General features: G+C 40.0%; 1 protein-coding gene across 8 annotated transcripts in view; it reads left to right on the plus strand.

Annotated features, from left to right (window-relative positions):
- The window catches only part of GABBR1 (gamma-aminobutyric acid type B receptor subunit 1), a 136,298-nt gene that overhangs the window by 27,138 nt on the left and 90,237 nt on the right, over positions 1-18,923 (plus strand). For 7 of the 8 annotated variants that reach the window (XM_075577994.1, XM_075577988.1, XM_075577990.1 and 4 more), the window contains one exon: positions 11,721-11,924. In XM_075577994.1, the coding sequence (XP_075434109.1) occupies positions 11,721-11,924 (204 nt within the window). Of the gene's footprint in view, positions 1-11,720; positions 11,925-18,923 lie in introns of those variants that run through there. The other variant, XM_075577995.1, reaches the window with a different exon arrangement.

Genomic DNA, 18,923 nt, shown 5'->3' on the forward strand with positions numbered 1-18,923 from the left:
TAACCCAGATAGAGGGTGAGTAAGTGATAGTACTGATAAACCTATGTTACCAATCACTAAGAGAGCGTCTGCTGCTGTACATAGGGGAGCCCAGGACCCTGGGTATCTAGTGAAAGCGTTACCTTATCACTTTGGAAGGAATCACTTCACTCAACCTAGTGATTTGGACAGCACTGGTTTAGCAGTCTCCGAAACACAGACAAATACGAGCCCGGGAAGCTAGGAGGCAGACAACAGGGCTGCTGCTTCCACACGTCAAAGTTTTATTCAGTTGTGCCCCGACATTTATACAGAAAACCAAGGGCATGTTAATACATAACATATCATGTTTAACAATGTGAGAAATAACAAGTTTCTGTAGAGGTTATGTATCTGTGTCTTTGGACAAAGCATTAGTAAATCATTACATCTTGCTTGTGTTTGGCCGACAGTTTCTACTTCTACATTACAAAGAGAAATACAGGGAATGTTTTATCAAGAGCATGCAGCTGTCCTGTTTGGGACATTTTACAGCTCTTGCTATTGTATGAAAGACAAACTGAGAACAACAGAAGTAAATAAAGATTACAACTAGCACAGTGAGTTAATTCTCTCAGTACTGGAACAGCTCATATAAGAAGGATAAAGCAAGCAGATTATGTTAACCCTTTCAATCCCTGAGACTTGTAGAGCTGACATATAATTTTAACCCCTTCATCTAGAAACAACAAAGCAAAACACAGCGCACAACGCTCATCGTGAATTTATAAAAAAAAACAGTGTTTATAAAATAAAGATTTCAAGGTTCTGCGTACATCAAAGATAAGGTAAACAGGCACGTACACTGGCGACACACTTTATTCGAGCTCGGCTAGTCCCACGAATTCGGGTATACCCGGGTGTATTGAGGTTTGTGACTGTTTTCTGCCCGAGTGCATTGAGTTATTTTCCGGCAGGGATTGAAGCATTTTTTTCCCGCTGGCTGCAATACTGCACAGTACATATATATATATACTGCATTACAATTCATGAATTTATGCCATCTGGTAGACACGCGAAGCATTGCAGCCTATTAAATCCTAATCATTATCATTTAACAGATCAGCCGCCCGTCAGCCAGGCATGAACCCAGGCTGGGAAGGCAAACGCAACGGGGCTTGTCAGAGGTGAGGAGCGGCGCATTCCAGGTATCTGCCAGGTACAAACTGGGTATTTGCTCGAATAAAGTGTGTCGGTGCAGTATAGCTACAATGTAGCTGTTACCGCTCAATGCGACCTGGAACTGCAAAGGGATGATGTCATCAAAGATCTTGCTTCATATCGTGCAGCTCTAGCAGATATAGAGTAACAGCCGGTATACAGCTGGTCCAGTGTTCAGGCAGTCCTTTAAAAACAGTCCCAGAGTCCAGGATGATGCAAAAAGCACTCAATGGAGTCAGAGTGTAACAGACTCAAAGCCGTGTAACAGCGTCTGTCGCCTGACTCTCAGCACCTCACTGTGCACCGTCGGGGAATGGTGACGTCACGGCGCTTGCGTCAATGGGGGAGATACACACGTAGCGTGGTGTTCTCATGGAAGGACACAAACCGTACAGTAACCTCAATAATCATAAAAGAGTAAGATAGGTTGTTGAGTGGTAGCTTCCAACGCGTTTCGTAGCACTGCTGGCTACTTCATCAGGGGTTAAAAAAATGGTGAACAAACGTTCAGAATAAATACCACTCAAGTACCTATGATTGGCTAATTGCCAAATACATACTGGCAAATCACCACGCGCTGAGTTAGGTCCACACAGCTGCATGTCAAGTTAAAACATTACTTAGATCAATATCTTTAATACAATTGCTTAAAGTTTCTAAAGCAAACTTTAAATTAAAAAATAAATTGGCGTAAAATACAATAAAAACAGATGGCAAGAAAATATAATCAGTGCAAATTCTGAAAGAAAAAAACACAGGGTTAATAACAATTCAATATTAAATACCACGATAAACAAAGACATAGATCAATAAAGAGACCAGATATCTACATCTTCATTTGACCCCTTAGGGACATGAGACTCCAACTGATATATCCAGAAGGTTTCTTGTACAGAGAGATTTTTAATTCTATCTCCACCTCTCCTTCCTATAGGGACAATCTTAATGCCCTTGAATCTAAGAGAAGATGGATCCCTATTGTGATGCACTAGGAAATGCTGAGACAAACTATGCTTTTCATATCCGTGTTGAATGTTCCTAATGTGCTCTTGAATCCGCACTGTTAAATACCTCTTTGTGTGGCCTGCATATTGAATCTTACATGCACATTCGATAAGGTATATCACATGGGTTGAATTGCAATTTATAAATTCCTCAATTTTGAATTCCTCTTTAGTTACAGCCGATTTAAATGTTTTCCTATCTCCGTGTAAGTATCTACATAGGGAGCAGTTACCACAGACAAAATTACCAATGGGTTTATTTAACCATAACCTCACTCTAGTATTACTAGGTGGGTTAATATCAATCGGAGCTAGTGTATTTTTAAAATTCTTAGCTCTTCTATAAATAAATTTGGGTGATTGTGAAATGTGATCTCCAAGAATCGTATCCTTACTCAAAATTGCCCAATGCTTTTTAAAGATCTCCTCAATTTGGCCATTAACAGAATTAAATGTAGTAATGAATCGAACCTCTAGTCGCCCAGTGGAATCTAAAGATACATTCTTGTCCCTTGGTACGATCATTAGATCCCTATTCATACAGTGTAGTTCTAACTTTGTCTAAATCCTGTAATAGACCTTTTTCAGGGTACACACTTTAAATAAATTTATGAAATAGTAAGTTTGCCTGCTCCTCAAAATCTTCAACAGTACTGTACTGCAATGTCTCTTAATTCTAACAAATTGGCCCCTGGTAATGTTAGAAATCCAAGATCTTTTATGGTTGCTAGAGGTCATAAGTAGATTGTTTGCGTCTACTTCTTTAAAGAAAACCTTTGTATGTATTTCTCTATTATCAGTAGCAATTAGATTAAGATCAAGAAAATTGATAGAGCTGACATCAGAAGTATGGCTGAAGATTAAATTCATGTCATTGTCATTTAGGTATTCGACAAATTCTTCCATCTCTTTCCCACCACCATCCCACACACACAAAATGTCATCGATATAGCGACGCCAAACGACGACATTCTGGTTAAAAGGATTGTTGGTCCAGATCCTTTGTCTCTCCCAGTTTCCCATATACAGGTTTGCGAAACTGGGGGCAAACCGTGTCCCCATCGCAGTTCCGCAAACCTGCAGGAAAAACTGGGAGAGAAACATAAAGTAATTGTGGGTCAGTATGAATTCAGTCGACCTCAAGATAAACTCTGCATTGAGGGGATGTAGTGAACAATCAACCTCTAAAAAAGATCTTTATCATGCGGGATGTGAGTGTACAATTCCTGTACATCACAGGTCAGCCATCTAAATGACTTCTTCCATTCAAAATTGGCAAACACCTGAAGTATCTTTCAGATACGAGGGCAATTTAGCTACTTAACCTTGTAGAAAAAAAATCTATGTATTGAGAAAGATTGGATGTGAGCGATTGAATACCCGAAATGATAGGTCGACCAAGTGGGTTATTCAATGACTTATGAAGCTTGGGCAAGTGGTAAAAAATAGGTACTCTAGGTCACTCTGAGTATAGAAAATCGAACTCTAGCTTTGATAGTACCAAATCATCCATAGCTTCATCTAATAGTGCTTTAAGGAGAGCTGTAAACTCCACTGTAGGATCTTTTGCAATCTTAATATATAAAGCAGAATCCCCAAGGAGGCGGTGGGCCCCGGCCTCATAATCTTTCCGAACCTGGAGGACCACACCGCCTCCTTTGTCGGCTTGTGTTATAATCAAATTAGAATTATCTTTTAAACATATCATTGCTAAATTTTCATTAAAACTCAAATTATGTTTAATGTTTTTAGATTTTGAATGTTCTAGTCAATTTGAGGAAATCGCTGTTGACCATATTAAAACATGTTTCCACATGGCGTCCCTTCGATTGAGCTGGATAAAACGTGAATCTGGGGTTTAAATGGTGTGTGTTTACATTCTAATCCTTCCCCCATGTTTCACAAAACGGCCACAGTGTCTACTTCTGGTATTTTTATATTTGTCTCTTGGTCTATTTTAATGACGTGTCTCTTCAGTGTAACATTTCTTATAAACTTATGCAGATCTTTATATAATTGGAACCCATCAGGTCCACTAGATTTGGAAAAAGTGAGACCTCTACTTAATACTGTTTTTTGATCTTCCGTCACAATGGTGGAGGACAGATTAAAGACCCTCTTCTGTATTGATCTCTTTTTTTTTGCACTCTGGCTCCTCCTCTTGTCCCTCTTTTCCTGACGAAGCTCGTTTTGTCTTTGTTTTGTCTGAGCTTGGAGCTTTCGCTTTTAATTTCAAATATCTTGTCCGGTTTCTCTATAGGGGAAAGGAATCTGCTCCTCAGAGATTCTAAAAAATGGAACACAGAGGGGGATTTTTGGTTAGTAGTTTTGGTAGGCAAAGGGGTTTTGATGCTATGGGTCCTATTCTCATATTGATAGCTATCACTCTCCCCATGAAAGCGAGATTCAGCATTATTATTCTGATTTTTATGACTTTGTTGATAATGATTCTTGCGTTCATGGTAAGAGCGATCCCTGCGTGGACCCTCATACCCCCCTTTTGGTTTATTCGTACATTTACCATGTTTTTTGCCCTGTGCATGTACCCAATGACCTTGAGGCCTATCAGGCCTAGGTGTTTTAGATCTAGCAGGATAAGATCCATCTCCTTTTCTGGAATTGGGAACATATACACGGTCAATCATCCTTCCTCTTGCTTCATCCTTTCCCCAGTCTCTTTCTTTCCCTGTGTCATAGTCTTTTTTTTATCACGATAGAATTTACTGTGTTTAATTTTGATAATTTCTTCACCTGTATTCTCCAATTTACTTTTCAGTTCAAATTTTAATAGCCTGGACTACTTCTTTTTCAATTATTGTGAGAGATTTATTAAGTTCATAAATAATCAAACGCATTAATTCAAAGGAACACTCATCAAGTATTCTGTCCATTCTTTAATAAAATGACTATTGTCTTTGCCAAATGTAGGAGATTTTAAAATCCGTAACCCCCTTGGGATCCTACCACAATCAATATATCTCTGGAGGGTAGTTTTTTCCAACCAGAGTTTGTTGTCACACAAGAAAAAATATTGAGGTGGAGTACCCCAATTGACTAGTGCTACAGAGCATTAACTCACTCATGAAAAAATGAGAATGACTCACTGCAAACCGGATCACATAATGTCCTTAATACATGCTTGAAGCTGGAGGCATTAACCCCTAGATGGAACACGGTCTAGCAAGGATGAAGAGAGTTGTATGGGGGAAGTCCTGGAACCCTCCCAGACCTCTCATAAACATCCGAGAACAAAATAAACCAATGAACCTGGGGCAGCTCTCATTAAACAGTAATGTACTCACATATGTCCATGTGTTTCCGGGTCTGTGTGCTCCTTTGCTGAGTGCAGACAAAACGAAATCACCTGTACCGAGGAGGAGAGGTGGATCAGCGGGCACTACGATGCAGGAAAAAACTGCTGAGGCTGGACTGTGCTGTAAATTATTTCCTTTATTCAAACATGGATAAGAAGAGGAGGGGAAACATACCCCTGCACCTCTAACGCGTTTCACCCGGCGATTGGGCTTTTTCAAAGAGTAACATTACCCGTGCGTGAGACACTGAAATACCGGAAGTAAACCAGACGTGACGTCACTCAGCCAATGAACTGCGAGTATACCACAGATGGCATGATGGGAACCTGCATTCGTGGCTGATGTGCGCTCGCGCGGGATACAAAGGCATCAGTGTCATGCGCAATAGAGACTAATAAGTTAAAAACAAAGACTATTCGGTTTGCAATCCATTGTAACCATAATTGCAGTTTGTTTTGGTTAATCATTAAACCTCAAGTCCCAAACATATGGTGACATATATGTGATAGTATATACAAAAAAGTGTTCATTGATTAATTTGTTTTTATAACTGCGGATAGCAAACTTATGATTACAATGATAAATTAAAAACAAGTAAAATCAAGGGTTAATAATAGATATTTCCAATACATTAATATTCAAGTTCTTAATTTCCATATAAACAGTGCATATTTCAGAAGTTCAATTAAATCATAATTAAATTCTAATAGAAAATATTATTAATGACAATAACACCAGTGCAACTTATATTCAATGCTAATAAAATTGTAGCAATGACTTCCAAACAATTATTCCATGAAGCTATAATCTATTTATATTCTGAAAAATGTTTAGATCATAATAAACAACACCAATATGAACACTAAAAACCTCAATTAGTAATGTGCTCTCGAGGGAAAGAAATTGGGTAGCTAGGAGGGAAGAGGAATGGAGGAAAAATAGGGGGGGGGGAAGGGGAGAAGGGGAGTGGGGGTGGGGAAAGGGAAAGGGGGGGAGGGGGAAGGGGGGAGTGGGGGGAGAGGGGGAAAAGGAGAAGGGAACACGAATTGCAGATCTAATCAAAAGTACAATTACAAAATACAAAATACTCAGTGTTGCCATGATACAAACATGTAGGATCATAAAGTGATTGGTATAATGCAGGTTAAATTATCAAGGTACAAGAAGCATTAAATGTGGTCCAGGGTGTCCTATCATATTGAATAATTTTATCTATCATATGAAAAGAGAGATATGTTGGAACAAGGGGGTACACTAGGACAAAAATTCTATTATAATATATATAAAGTGATATCATTAGTATTCAACCATTCTTTTTATCATATGTACATATGTGTGACTCCTAATGTCCAGGCACATTAATTGTTATTAAAGATGGTGTGTTGTGGCTAAGTCACATAGGTGAGCAATATACATAAGAACATATATGTACAAAGGTTCCCAATGTCAAGAGTATATGATGTTAAAGATTTTAAAGAAAATGTTTTATCTCCCAGTCAACGTTGATACCTCGGGGTGTCATGGTATCCAATGTGAAGATCCAGAACATTTCCTTTTGATTAAGGATGTTCTGACGATCTCCACGTCGGACTGGGAGTGGAATGTGTTCTATCCCACTAAAAGTGAGAAGATCTAACTTCCCTTTTGGACACTCCAAGAAATGTCTTGCCACTGGGAACCTCTGATCTTTGTTCTTTATGCTTCTAATATGTTCCATTATTCGAAGCTTTAATGGACGTATTGTTCGCCCTATGTAGCTCATGCCACAACCACATGTCAAGATATATACCACATAGTTAGTATTACATGTGATAAAACTCCTCAATCTGATTTTGTTTTTGTTTACTTTTGAATGTATTACCTTAATAGACTTGGCATAAGTGCAAACTTTACAAAAACCACATTTGAAGAAACCTGTTGGAGGAACAAAACCCCTAGTCTTTGTCTGTGGTTTTATGTACATACTAGGTGAAATATAATTTGACAGGGTTTTGGCTTTTTTAAATACAAATTTTGGTAATTCCTCAATATATGGCTTAAGTTTGTTGTCCAATGACAAGATGTTCCAGTGTCTAGCTACAATAGAGCGGATGGAGTTAGCTTGTCGACTGTGTTGTGTAATAAAGTACAATGGTGTTGAAGCTTTTTTACAATCTATTTTTTTCTTTTTTCTCAATAAGTTAGTACGTGGAGTATGAAAAGCATACTCGAAAGCCTTTTGTAAGTCCATTTTGCAGTATCCCCTGTTGCAAAATCTCATGGCAAGTTCTTTTGATTGTTTTACAAATTGGTCTGTAGTTGAACAAATGCGTTTCAACCTTAAAAATTGAGCTTTTGGTATGCCTTTGATTAAGGGGCGTGGATGGCCACTATCTGCTTTAAGAAATGTGTTCCTTGAGTTTAACTTCCTGAAAATATCAGATTGGATAGATTGACATGAATCAATGAATAACAATAGGTCTAGCACAATTTTTAAGTTTGAAACACATTTGTTCAACTACAGACCAATTTGTAAAACAATCAAAAGAACTTGCCATGAGATTTTGCAACAGGGGATACTGCAAAATGGACTTACAAAAGGCGTTCGAGTATGCTTTTCATACTCCACGTACTAACTTATTGAGAAAAAAGAAAAAAATAGATTGTAAAAAAGCTTCAACACCATTGTACTTTATTACACAACACAGTCGACAAGCTAACTCCATCCGCTCTATTGTAGCTAGACACTGGAACATCTTGTCATTGGACAACAAACTTAAGCCATATATTGAGGAATTACCAAAATTTGTATTTAAAAAAGCCAAAACCCTGTCAAATTATATTTCACCTAGTATGTACATAAAACCACAGACAAAGACTAGGGGTTTTGTTCCTCCAACAGGTTTCTTCAAATGTGGTTTTTGTAAAGTTTGCACTTATGCCAAGTCTATTAAGGTAATACATTCAAAAGTAAACAAAAACAAAATCAGATTGAGGAGTTTTATCACATGTAATACTAACTATGTGGTATATATCTTGACATGTGGTTGTGGCATGAGCTACATAGGGCGAACAATACGTCCATTAAAGCTTCGAATAATGGAACATATTAGAAGCATAAAGAACAAAGATCAGAGGTTCCCAGTGGCAAGACATTTCTTGGAATGTCCAAAAGGGAAGTTAGATCTTCTCACTTTTAGTGGGATAGAACACATTCCACTCCCAGTCCGACGTGGAGATCGTCAGAACATCCTTAATCAAAAGGAAATGTTCTGGATCTTCACATTGGATACCATGACACCCCGAGGTGTCAACGTTGACTGGGAGATAAAACATTTTCTTTAAAATCTTTAACATCATATACTCTTGACATTGGGAACCTTTGTACATATATGTTCTTATGTATATTGCTCACCTATGTGACTTGGCCACAACACACCATCTTTAATAACAATTAATGTGCCTGAACATTAGGAGTCACACATATGTACATATGTTAAAAAGAATGGTTGAATACTAATGATATCACTTTATATATATTATAATAGAATTATTGTCCTAGTGTATCCCCTTGTTCCAACATATCTCTCTTTTCATATGATAGATAAAATTATTCAATATGATAGGACACCCTGGACCACATTTAATGCTTCTTGTACCTTGATAATTTAACCTGCATTATACCAATCACTTTATGATCCTACATGTTTGTATCATGGCAACACTGAGTATTTTGTATTTTGTAATTGTACTTTTGATTATATCTGCAATTCGTGTTCCCTTCTCCTTCTCCTTTTCCCCCTCTCCCCCCACTCCCCCCTCACCCCTCCCTCCCCCCTTCCCCCTCCCTTTTCCCTTTCCCCCACTCCCCTTCCCCCCCCCTATTTTTCCTCTTCCCTCCTAGCTACCCAATTTCTTTCCCTCGAGAACACATTACTAATTGAGGTTTTTAGTGTTCATATTGGTGTTGTTTATTATGATCTAAACATTTTTCAGAATATAAATAGATTATAGCTTCATGGAAGAATTGTTTGGAAGTCATTGCTACAATTGTATTAGCATTGAATATAAGTTGCACTGGTGTTATTGTCATTAATAATATTTTCTATTAGAATTTAATTATGATTTAATTGAACTTCTGAAATATGCACTGTTTATATGGAAATTAAGAACTTGAATATTAATGTATTGGAAATATCTATTATTAACCCTTGATTTTACTTGTTTTTAATTTATCATTGTAATCATAAGTTTGCTATCCGCAGTTATAAAAACAAATTAATCAATGAACACTTTTTTGTATATACTATCACATATATGTCACCATATGTTTGGGACTTGAGGTTTAATGATTAACCAAAACAAACTGCAATTATGGTTACAATGGATTGCAAACCGAATAGTCTTTGTTTTTAACTTATTAGTCTCTATTGCGCATGACACTGATGCCTTTGTATCTCGCGCGAGCGCACATCAGCCACGAATGCAGGTTCCCATCATGCCATCTGTGGTATACTCGCAGTTCATTGGCTGAGTGACGTCACGTCTGGTTTACTTCCGGTATTTCAGTGTCTCACGCACGGGTAATGTTACTCTTTGAAAAAGCCCAATCGCCGGGTGAAACGCGTTAGAGGTGCAGGGGTATGTTTCCCCTCCTCTTTTTTATCCATGTTTGAATAAAGGAAACAATTTACAGCACAGTCCAGCCTCAGCAGTTTTTTCCTGCATCGTAGTGCCCGCTAATCCACCTCTCCTCATCGGTACAGGTGATTTTGCAGAGTTTATTGTCAACCAATAAAAGTTTCTCTAAATTTTTAAAATGATCCTCCTTTGATAACCCTCTACATATTTGCTAGATTCATCTGCAAACATACGGTCAAACTCCTTCTGGCGCTTTTCTCGGGATTTAAGTAAACTCCACACCATGTTTGCTAATTAACTGCAGAACCAAACCACAGATGTTACTACAAATTAAAGGAACAAATTATGCAGCACCCTAGAGCAAGGTAGTGAACAAATAACAATAACAAACTGGTGCGCAAATAAAAATATTCATAAAAATTGTGCAAAAACGTGATAATGAATATTGATACACCAAATAACCCAAATAGATGGTGAGTAAGTGATAGTACTGATAAACTTATGTTACCAATCACTAAGAGAGCGTCTGCTGCTGTACGTAGGGGAGCCCAGGACCCTGGGTATCTAGAGACAACAAAACAAAACACAGCGCACAACGCTCATCGTGAATTTATAAAAATTAGTTTTATAAAATAAAGATTTGAGGAGGGAGAGTGATTGAAGGGTGGGGATAACCCAACAGGTGAGGAGGGAGAGTGATAAAAGGATGAGGATAACACAACAGGTGAGAAGGGAGAGTGATGGGAGGGTGGGGATAACACAACAGGTGAGGAGGGAGAGTGATGGGAGGGTGGGAATAACACAACAGGTGAAGAGGGAGAGGGATGGAAGTGTGGGGATAACAAAACAGGCGAGGAGGGAGAGTGATGGAAAAGTGGGGATATCACAACAGGTGAGGAGGGAGAGGTAAAAGGGTGACGATAACAAAACAGGTGAGGAGGGAGAGTGATGGGAGGGTGGGGATAACACAACATGTGAGGAGAGAGAGTGATGGGAGGGTGGGGATAACACAACAGGTGAGGAGGAAAAGTGGTGGAAGGGTGGTGATAACACAACAGGTGTGGAGGGAGAGTGGTAGAAGGGTGAGGATAACATAACAAGTGAGGAGGGAGAGTGATTGAAGGGTGGGGATAACCCAACAGGTGAGGAGGGAGATTGATGTGAGGGTAGGGATAACACAACAAGTGAGGAGGGAGAGTGATGGGAGGGTGTGAATAACAAAACGGATGAGGAGGGAGAGTGATGGGAGGGTGGGGATAACCCAACAGATGAGGAGGAAAAGTGGTGGTAGGGTGGTGATAACACAACAGGTGAGGAGGGAGAGTGATGGGAGGGCGGGGATAACACAACAGGTGAGGAGAGAGTTGTAAAAGGGTGAGGATAACACAACATGGGAAAATCGAGATTGATGGGAGTGTGGGGATAGGAGGATGAGGGGAAGATTAGTTAGGAGATGAAGGGAGGGCGATATGGAGAAAGGGGGAGAGAGAAAGAGACAGCACAGGAAAATAGACCATCCTCAAGGGTGCTGTCTGATTTATTTGGGTTCAATCCAGGTGGAATTGATTTAACACGTTAATCTTTCTGTCGCCCTCTCCCCCAGGATGTCGTATTATACACCCTCCTCGTGATGGAGGGATACGGTATCGGGGCCTGACACTCTCTCAAGTGAAAGCGGTTGAGACTCTCCCTGTAGATTATGAGATTGAGTTTGTTTGCCGCGGGGACCTCGAGATTTCCGGTCCCAAGGTACGAAAGTGCCAGCGGGACGGGAGCTGGACGGATATGGACAAGCCCAGCCGATGCCGTGAGTGTCTGCCCTCTGCGACTGCCTGCTCTCTAGTGGGACCTACAAGGCTTTCCTGCTTATCCCTGCACTCTAATGTGACAGCCTGTGCTGTATAACTCCCTGCGCTCTAATGTTACAATATACAAAGGAAGAGCTATCAATGCGGTGGTCTATAATAAACAAAATAACTAAATAAATGAGTGCTGCATGAAAGAGGAACTGATCCCAGTTCCATGTGAAATTGTGTCCAGGAAAAAATCAGCACACCTCAAAAAATAAAGAGAGAGAGAAAAAACAAAGTTTACAACATGGTTCTTGATGAAGCAAAGGTGAAGTGCTGTGTATACTAGTATACTGGAATGACCCGGCGGTCTTGGTACATGTTGGTACCAATGACAAAGTTAGAGAAAGATGGAGGGTCCTAAAAAATTATTTCAGGGATCTAGGCCAAAAGTTTAAGGCAAGGACCTCCAAGGTAGTATTTTCTGATATACTACCAGTGCCATTAGGGAGGTTAATGCATGGCTAAGAAAGTGGTGTAGGAAGGAGGGTTTGGGGTTTTTAGAGCACTGGGACTCCTTTTCTGAGAGGTGCCATCTATATTCTAGGGACGGATTGCACCTCAATGAAGAGGGGTCTTCTGTGCTGGGGGGGAGAATGCTAAAAAGGTTGGAGGAGAGTTTAAACTAGGATGGGGGTAGGGGGGGGGATGAAACAGATAATGAACTAAATAGAATAGATGAGGAAACAAGGGGTTATGGAGGTGGAATGGGGGCAAGTGCGAGTTTGACAAGTAGTGAAACACCCATATTATATACAGATAATACTAGAAAACTTTTAAATACTTAAACCAAGTTGGCGCAGATAAGATAATAGCACAGGCTGAAAAAAAACTTAAATGCATACTTGCTAGAAGCCTGACAGATAAAATTAGGGATCTTCAATTAATAGCTGCAAGGGAGCAGTATGATATCATAGGCATTACTGAAACATGGTGGGATGAAACTCATGACTGGACAGTTAATTTAGAGGGTTATTCCCTTTTTCGGAAGGATCAAGCAAATAGAAGAGGAGGTTGGAGTATGTTTATATGTTAAACCAGATCTAAAACCTATTATAAGGCAAGATGTTTTTGAAGGGAATGATGAAAATGATGAAAATGTAGAGACCTTGTGGATAGAAATTAGCAGTGGAGGTAAAAGAATAAAGAAAATGTTTGTAGGGATATGCTATAAACCACCAAATATCGATGAGATGGAGGAAGCTATAATACTTTTGCAAATGGAGACGACATCAAAACTAGGTCATGTTTGCATAATGTGTGATTTTAATTTTTTGCAGGGAAAAATGTAGAAGATAAATGGGCAGTCTTTAAAACATTGTTAGAAAAGCACACTTATCAGTGTATACCCTTGGGTAATAAGTATAAAAGCAATAAGTCAAAACCAATGTGGCTAAATAAACAGGTAGGGGAGGAAATGGACAAGAAGAGGAAGGCGTTTAGATTCTTTAAGTCAGAAGGGACAGAGACATCGTATCAGAATTATAAGGAATGTAACAAAAATTGCAAAGGGCAATTAAATTAGCAAAAATGGATAATGAAAAAAGGATTGCAATAGAAAGTAAGGTCAACCCTAAAAAGTTCTTTAAGTACCTTAATAACAAAAATGAGAAAAGAAAATATAGGACCCTTTCAGTGTGAGATGTGTCATGGAACAAGATTTCATATTTCTCTGTCTCTCTTTGCAGCTTATGGGATTCATATCTCCCTAGTTTAGCTGCCTGTTAATTACCCTGTCCCAGCAGCTTGCTGCATGTGAAAAGGCAACATTTTTGATACACATGTTGTTTACACAGTCATAGTCGGTGAGTTGCTATAGCAACCTCAGCCTTTCTCTCAGAATGGGCTAGTCTGCCCTCCCCCTCTGCCTTGCTGACGGATAGTCTGACCCCAGACTATTCCTGCTACCCAGGTTCCCTCACACTTCCTTTTACTTCCTACATTGGCTGAGTGAGTACGTTTCTGTTACCCCTCTACTGGCAAGGCCTCATCCTTTTCACCTTTCCCTACTATCAAGAACATTCACTATAGAGACATTCTCTCACAACACCATCTTCCACAAGGGCCTTTGTGTATCTTTGCTTTCCCCAATAAAGTGAAGAAAAGACAAAGAACTTGTTGTGCTTGTAACAGGAATGAGTTGAAGCTATCTGGGCTATTCATACTACACGTGACTCTGGCCTCAGAATAAGATGGGTAGGCAGATTATTGGAGATAAGGAAAAAGCTGAGGTATTAAACAAATTCTTTGCCTCTGTGTTTACCAGGGAAGAATCAAGTTCAATAGTAGCGCCGCAGGAGGAAGCCACAACCTCCATATTAGTGAACAATTGGTTAACTGAGGAAGATGTTCATGAGCGGCTTGAAAAAATTAAAGTAAATAAGGCACCTGGCCCCGATGGCATACATCCAAGAGTTCTCAAGGAGTTAAGCTCAGTAATAGCAAAACCTTTATATTTAGTATTCAAGGACTCCATTTCCACAGGCTCAGTACCACAAGATTGGCGTAAAGCAGATGTGGTGCCTATATTTAAAAAGGGAGCTAGATCACAACCAGGGAATTACAGACCTGTAAGCCTGACCTCAATAGTAGGGAAACTACTTAAAGGTTTAATACGGGATAATATTCAGGATTACCTAATGGAAAACAAAATCATTAGTAATAGTCAGCATGGGCTTATGAAGGATAGATCATGCCAAACTTACCTTATGTGTTTCTTTGAGGAGGTAAGTTGGAATTTAGACCAGGGTAATGCAGTTGATGTGGTCTGCTTAGATTTTGCAAAGGCTTTTGATACGATTCCACACAAGAGTTTGGTGTACAAAATAAAGCAAAATTGATTCAGTAATAATATATGCACCTGTATTGAAAACTGGTTGAAGGATAGACAACAGAGGGTTGTCGTAAATGGAACTTTTTCAGGTTGGGCTAAAGTCGTGAGTGGAGTACCTCAGGGATCGGTACTGGGACCCCTGCTTTTTAACTTGTTTATTAATGACCTTGAGGTTGGCATCGAGAGCAAAGTCTCCATCTTTGCTGATGATACTAAATTGTGTAAGGTAGTAGAATCAGAGCAGGATGTAATTTCTCTCCAGAAGGACTTGGAGAGACTGGAAACGTGGACAGGTAAATGGCAGATGAGGTTTAATACAGATAAATGTAAGGTTATGTATTTGGGATGCAAGAATAAACTGGCGATTTACACATTAAATGGGGATATATTGGGGGAATCCTTGATGGAGAAGGATTTAGGAGTGCTTGTAGACAGCAGGCTTAGCAATAGTGCCCAAAGTCAGGCAGTAGCTGCAAAGGCAAACAAGATCTTATCTTGCATTAAACGGGCAATGGATGGAAGGGAAGTACACATAATTATGCCCCTTTACAAAGCATTAGTAAGAACACACCTTGAATATGGAGTACAATTTGGTGCACCACTCCTTAGAAAAAACATTCTGGAACTAGAGAGAGTGCAGAGAAGAGCCACCAAACTAATAAAGGGGATGGACTATCTATCTTATGAGGAGAGGTTAGCTAAATTAGATTTATTTACATTAGAAAAGAGGCGTCTAAGAGGGGATATGATAACGATATACAAATATATTCGGTGACAGTACAAGGAGCTTTCAAATGAACTATTCATCCCACGGGCAGTACAAAGGACTCAGGGCCATCCCTTAAGGTTGGAGGAAAGGAGATTTCACTAGCAACAAAGGAAAGGGTTCTTTACAGTAAGGGCAGCTAAAATGTGGAATTCATTACCCATGGAGACTGTGATGTCAGATACAATAAATGTATTCAAAAAAAGGTTGGACTGTTTTTAGAAAGGAAAGGCATACAGTGATATACCAAATAAGTATACATGGGAAGGATGTTGATCCAGGGATTAATCTGATTGCCAATTCTTGGAGTTGGGAAGGAATTTATTTTTCCCGTGATGAGATATCATTGGATGATATGACACGGGTTTTTTTTGGTTTGCCTTCCTCTAGATCAATATGTAAGTATAGATATAGGATAAAGTATCTGTTGTCTAAATTTAGCATAGGTTGAACTTGATGGACCTACGTCTTTTTTCAACCTCATCTACTATGTAACTACGAGATATGCACTAACATGAAAGTGCCTGGTCCCAGACACTTAAAGGTATCTTTTCCTCCTTTCCTCCACACAGGATGGCTTTGAAAAAACATACCTCCTTGGAAATGTAAAAAAGGTATATATGTGTGTATATACTGTATATATATATATATATAAAAAACAGGTACAACTCCTAAGGCCAGGTCTCCAGTGGCCGCTGCGGCGCGTGCTACGGCATGAGCACCACACAGCACAGCCCTCTATGGGGCAGGCCCCAGTGGCTGTGTGTGTGTTCGCGCTCACAGCGCGATGACGCGTACTCTGGCAGGGAAGACAAGAATTTTGTCTTTCCATACCGTGACTCGATCACGTGGTCGGTGGGCAGCCAATGGAAGGGCAGATATGCCCCGTCATGGAAGCTCCCCCCATCATGGACCCGTCTCGCTCATCTCATAGCTCCCTACAGGCCGCCGATCACGGCTTTTATCTGTGCACGCACAGCCAGGTCACCAGGCGCGCGTGCAGTAGTAAATACTGGGGCCGCAGCCTTAGGCAGAGTCCATACATAAAGACGGAGCCAGCTGATGAGTCTTCTCGCTTATCAGCTGGCTCTTTTTTTATGTATGGACTCTGTCTTAGGATATATATACATACAGTGGTGTGAAAAAGAAAGTACACCCCCTTTGAATTCTATGGTTTTACATATCAGGACATGATAACAATCACCTGCTCCTTAGCATGTCTTCAAATTAGGTAAATACAACCTCAGATGAACAACAACACATGACATATTACACCGTGTCATAATTTATTTAACAAAAATAAAGTAAAAATGGAGAAGCCATGTGTGAAAAACGAAGTATACCTTTTAATTCAATAGCTTGTAGAACCACGTTTAGCAGCAATAACTTGAAGTAACCGTTTTCTGTATGACTTTATCAGTCTCTCACATCATTGTGGAGGAATTTTGGCCCACTCTTCTTTACAATGTTGATTCAGTTCATTGAGGTTTGTGGGCATTTGTTTATGCACAGCTCTCTTAAGGTCCCGCCACAGCATTTCAATCGGGTTGAGGTCTGGACTTTGACTGGGCCATAGCAACACCTTCATTCTTTTCTTTTTCAGCCATTCTGTTGTAGATTTGCTGGTATGCTTGGGATCATTGTCCTGTTGCATGATCCAATTTCGGCCAGCTTTAGCTGTTGGACAGATGGCCTCACATTTGACTCTAGAATACTTTGGTATACAGAGGAGTTCATGGTCGATTCAATGACTGCAAGGTTCCTGTGTCTGCAAAAAAAGCCTAAATCCTCACCCCTCCACCACGTGCTTGACAATTGGTATGAGGTATTTGTGCTGGTATACTGTGTTTGGTTTTCGCCAAACGTGGCGCTGTGCATTATGGCCAAACATCTCCACTTTGGTCTCGTCTGTCCAAAGTACATTGTTCCAGAAGTCTTGTGGTTTGTTCAGATGCAACTTTGTAAACCTAAGCCATGCTGCCATGTTCTTTTTAGAGAGAATAGGCTTTCTCCTGGCAACCCTTCCAAACAAACCAGACTTGTTCAGTCTTTTTCTAATTGTACTGTCATGAACTTTAACATTTAACATCCTAACCGAGGCCTGTAGATTCTGATATGTAACTCTTGCGTATTTTGCAATTTCTCTGAGCATTGCACGGTTTGACCTTGGGGTGAATTTGCTGGGATGTCCACTCCTGGGAAGATTGGTAACTGTCTTGAATGTTTTCCACTTTTGAATAATCTTTCTCACTGTAGAATGATGGACTTTAAATTGTTTGGAAATTGCCGTATAACCCTTCCCAAATTGATGGGCAGCAAAAATTGCTTCTCTAAGATCATTGCTGATGTCTTTCCTCCTTGGCATTGTATTAACACACACCTGAATGCTTCAGACCAGCAAATTGCTAAAACTTTGGCTTTTATACAGGTGGTCACAATTGCTGATGATCAATTAATCAAGGACATTTGATTAGCAGCACCTGTCTGCTACTTAGCATCTTAATTCCTATGGAAGCAGTAAGGGTGTACTTAGTTTTTCACACATGGCTTCTCCATTTTGACTTTATTTTTGTTAAATAAATCATGACACGGTGTAATATGTCATGTGTTGTTGTTCATCTGAGGTTGTATTTACCTAATTTTTAGACCTGCTAAGGAACAGATGATTGTTATTATGTCCTGATATGTAAAACCATGGAATTCAAAGAGGGTGTACTTTCTTTTTCACATGACTGTATATCTCTATCTCTCTATCTCTCTATATCTCTCTCTCGGTTTTTTCCCCCTTGAAAAGCCATCCTGTGTGGAGGATAGGAGGAAAAGATACCTTTAAGTGCCTGGTCAGAGGCACTTTCATGTATATCTCACCTTTGCTTCATCAAGAGTTTTGTTGTGAACTTGCTCTAATGTGACAGCCTGCGCTGTATAACTCCCTGCTCTCTAATGTGACAGCCTGCGCTGTATAACTCCCTGCTCTCTAATGTGACAGCCTGCGTTGTATAACTCCCTGCTCTCTAATGTGACAGCCTGCGCTGTATAACTCCCTGCTCTCTAATGTGACAGCCTGCGCTGTATAACTCCCTGCTCTCTAATGTGACAGCCTGCGCTGTATAACTCCCTGCTCTCTAATGTGACAGCCTGCGCTGTATAACTCCCTGCTCTCTAATGTGACAGCCTGCGCTGTATAACTCCCTGCTCTCTAATGTGACAGCCTGCGCTGTATAACTCCCTGCTCTCTAATGTGACAGCCTGCGCTGTATAACTCCCTGCTCTCTAATGTGACAGCCTGCGCTGTATAACTCCCTGCTCTCTAATGTGACAGCCTGCGCTGTATAACTCCCTGCTCTCTAATGTGAC

The sequence above is a fragment of the Ascaphus truei genome, chromosome 20 (assembly GCF_040206685.1).
Source record: "Ascaphus truei isolate aAscTru1 chromosome 20, aAscTru1.hap1, whole genome shotgun sequence".
NCBI classification, from domain to species: domain Eukaryota; kingdom Metazoa; phylum Chordata; class Amphibia; order Anura; family Ascaphidae; genus Ascaphus; species Ascaphus truei.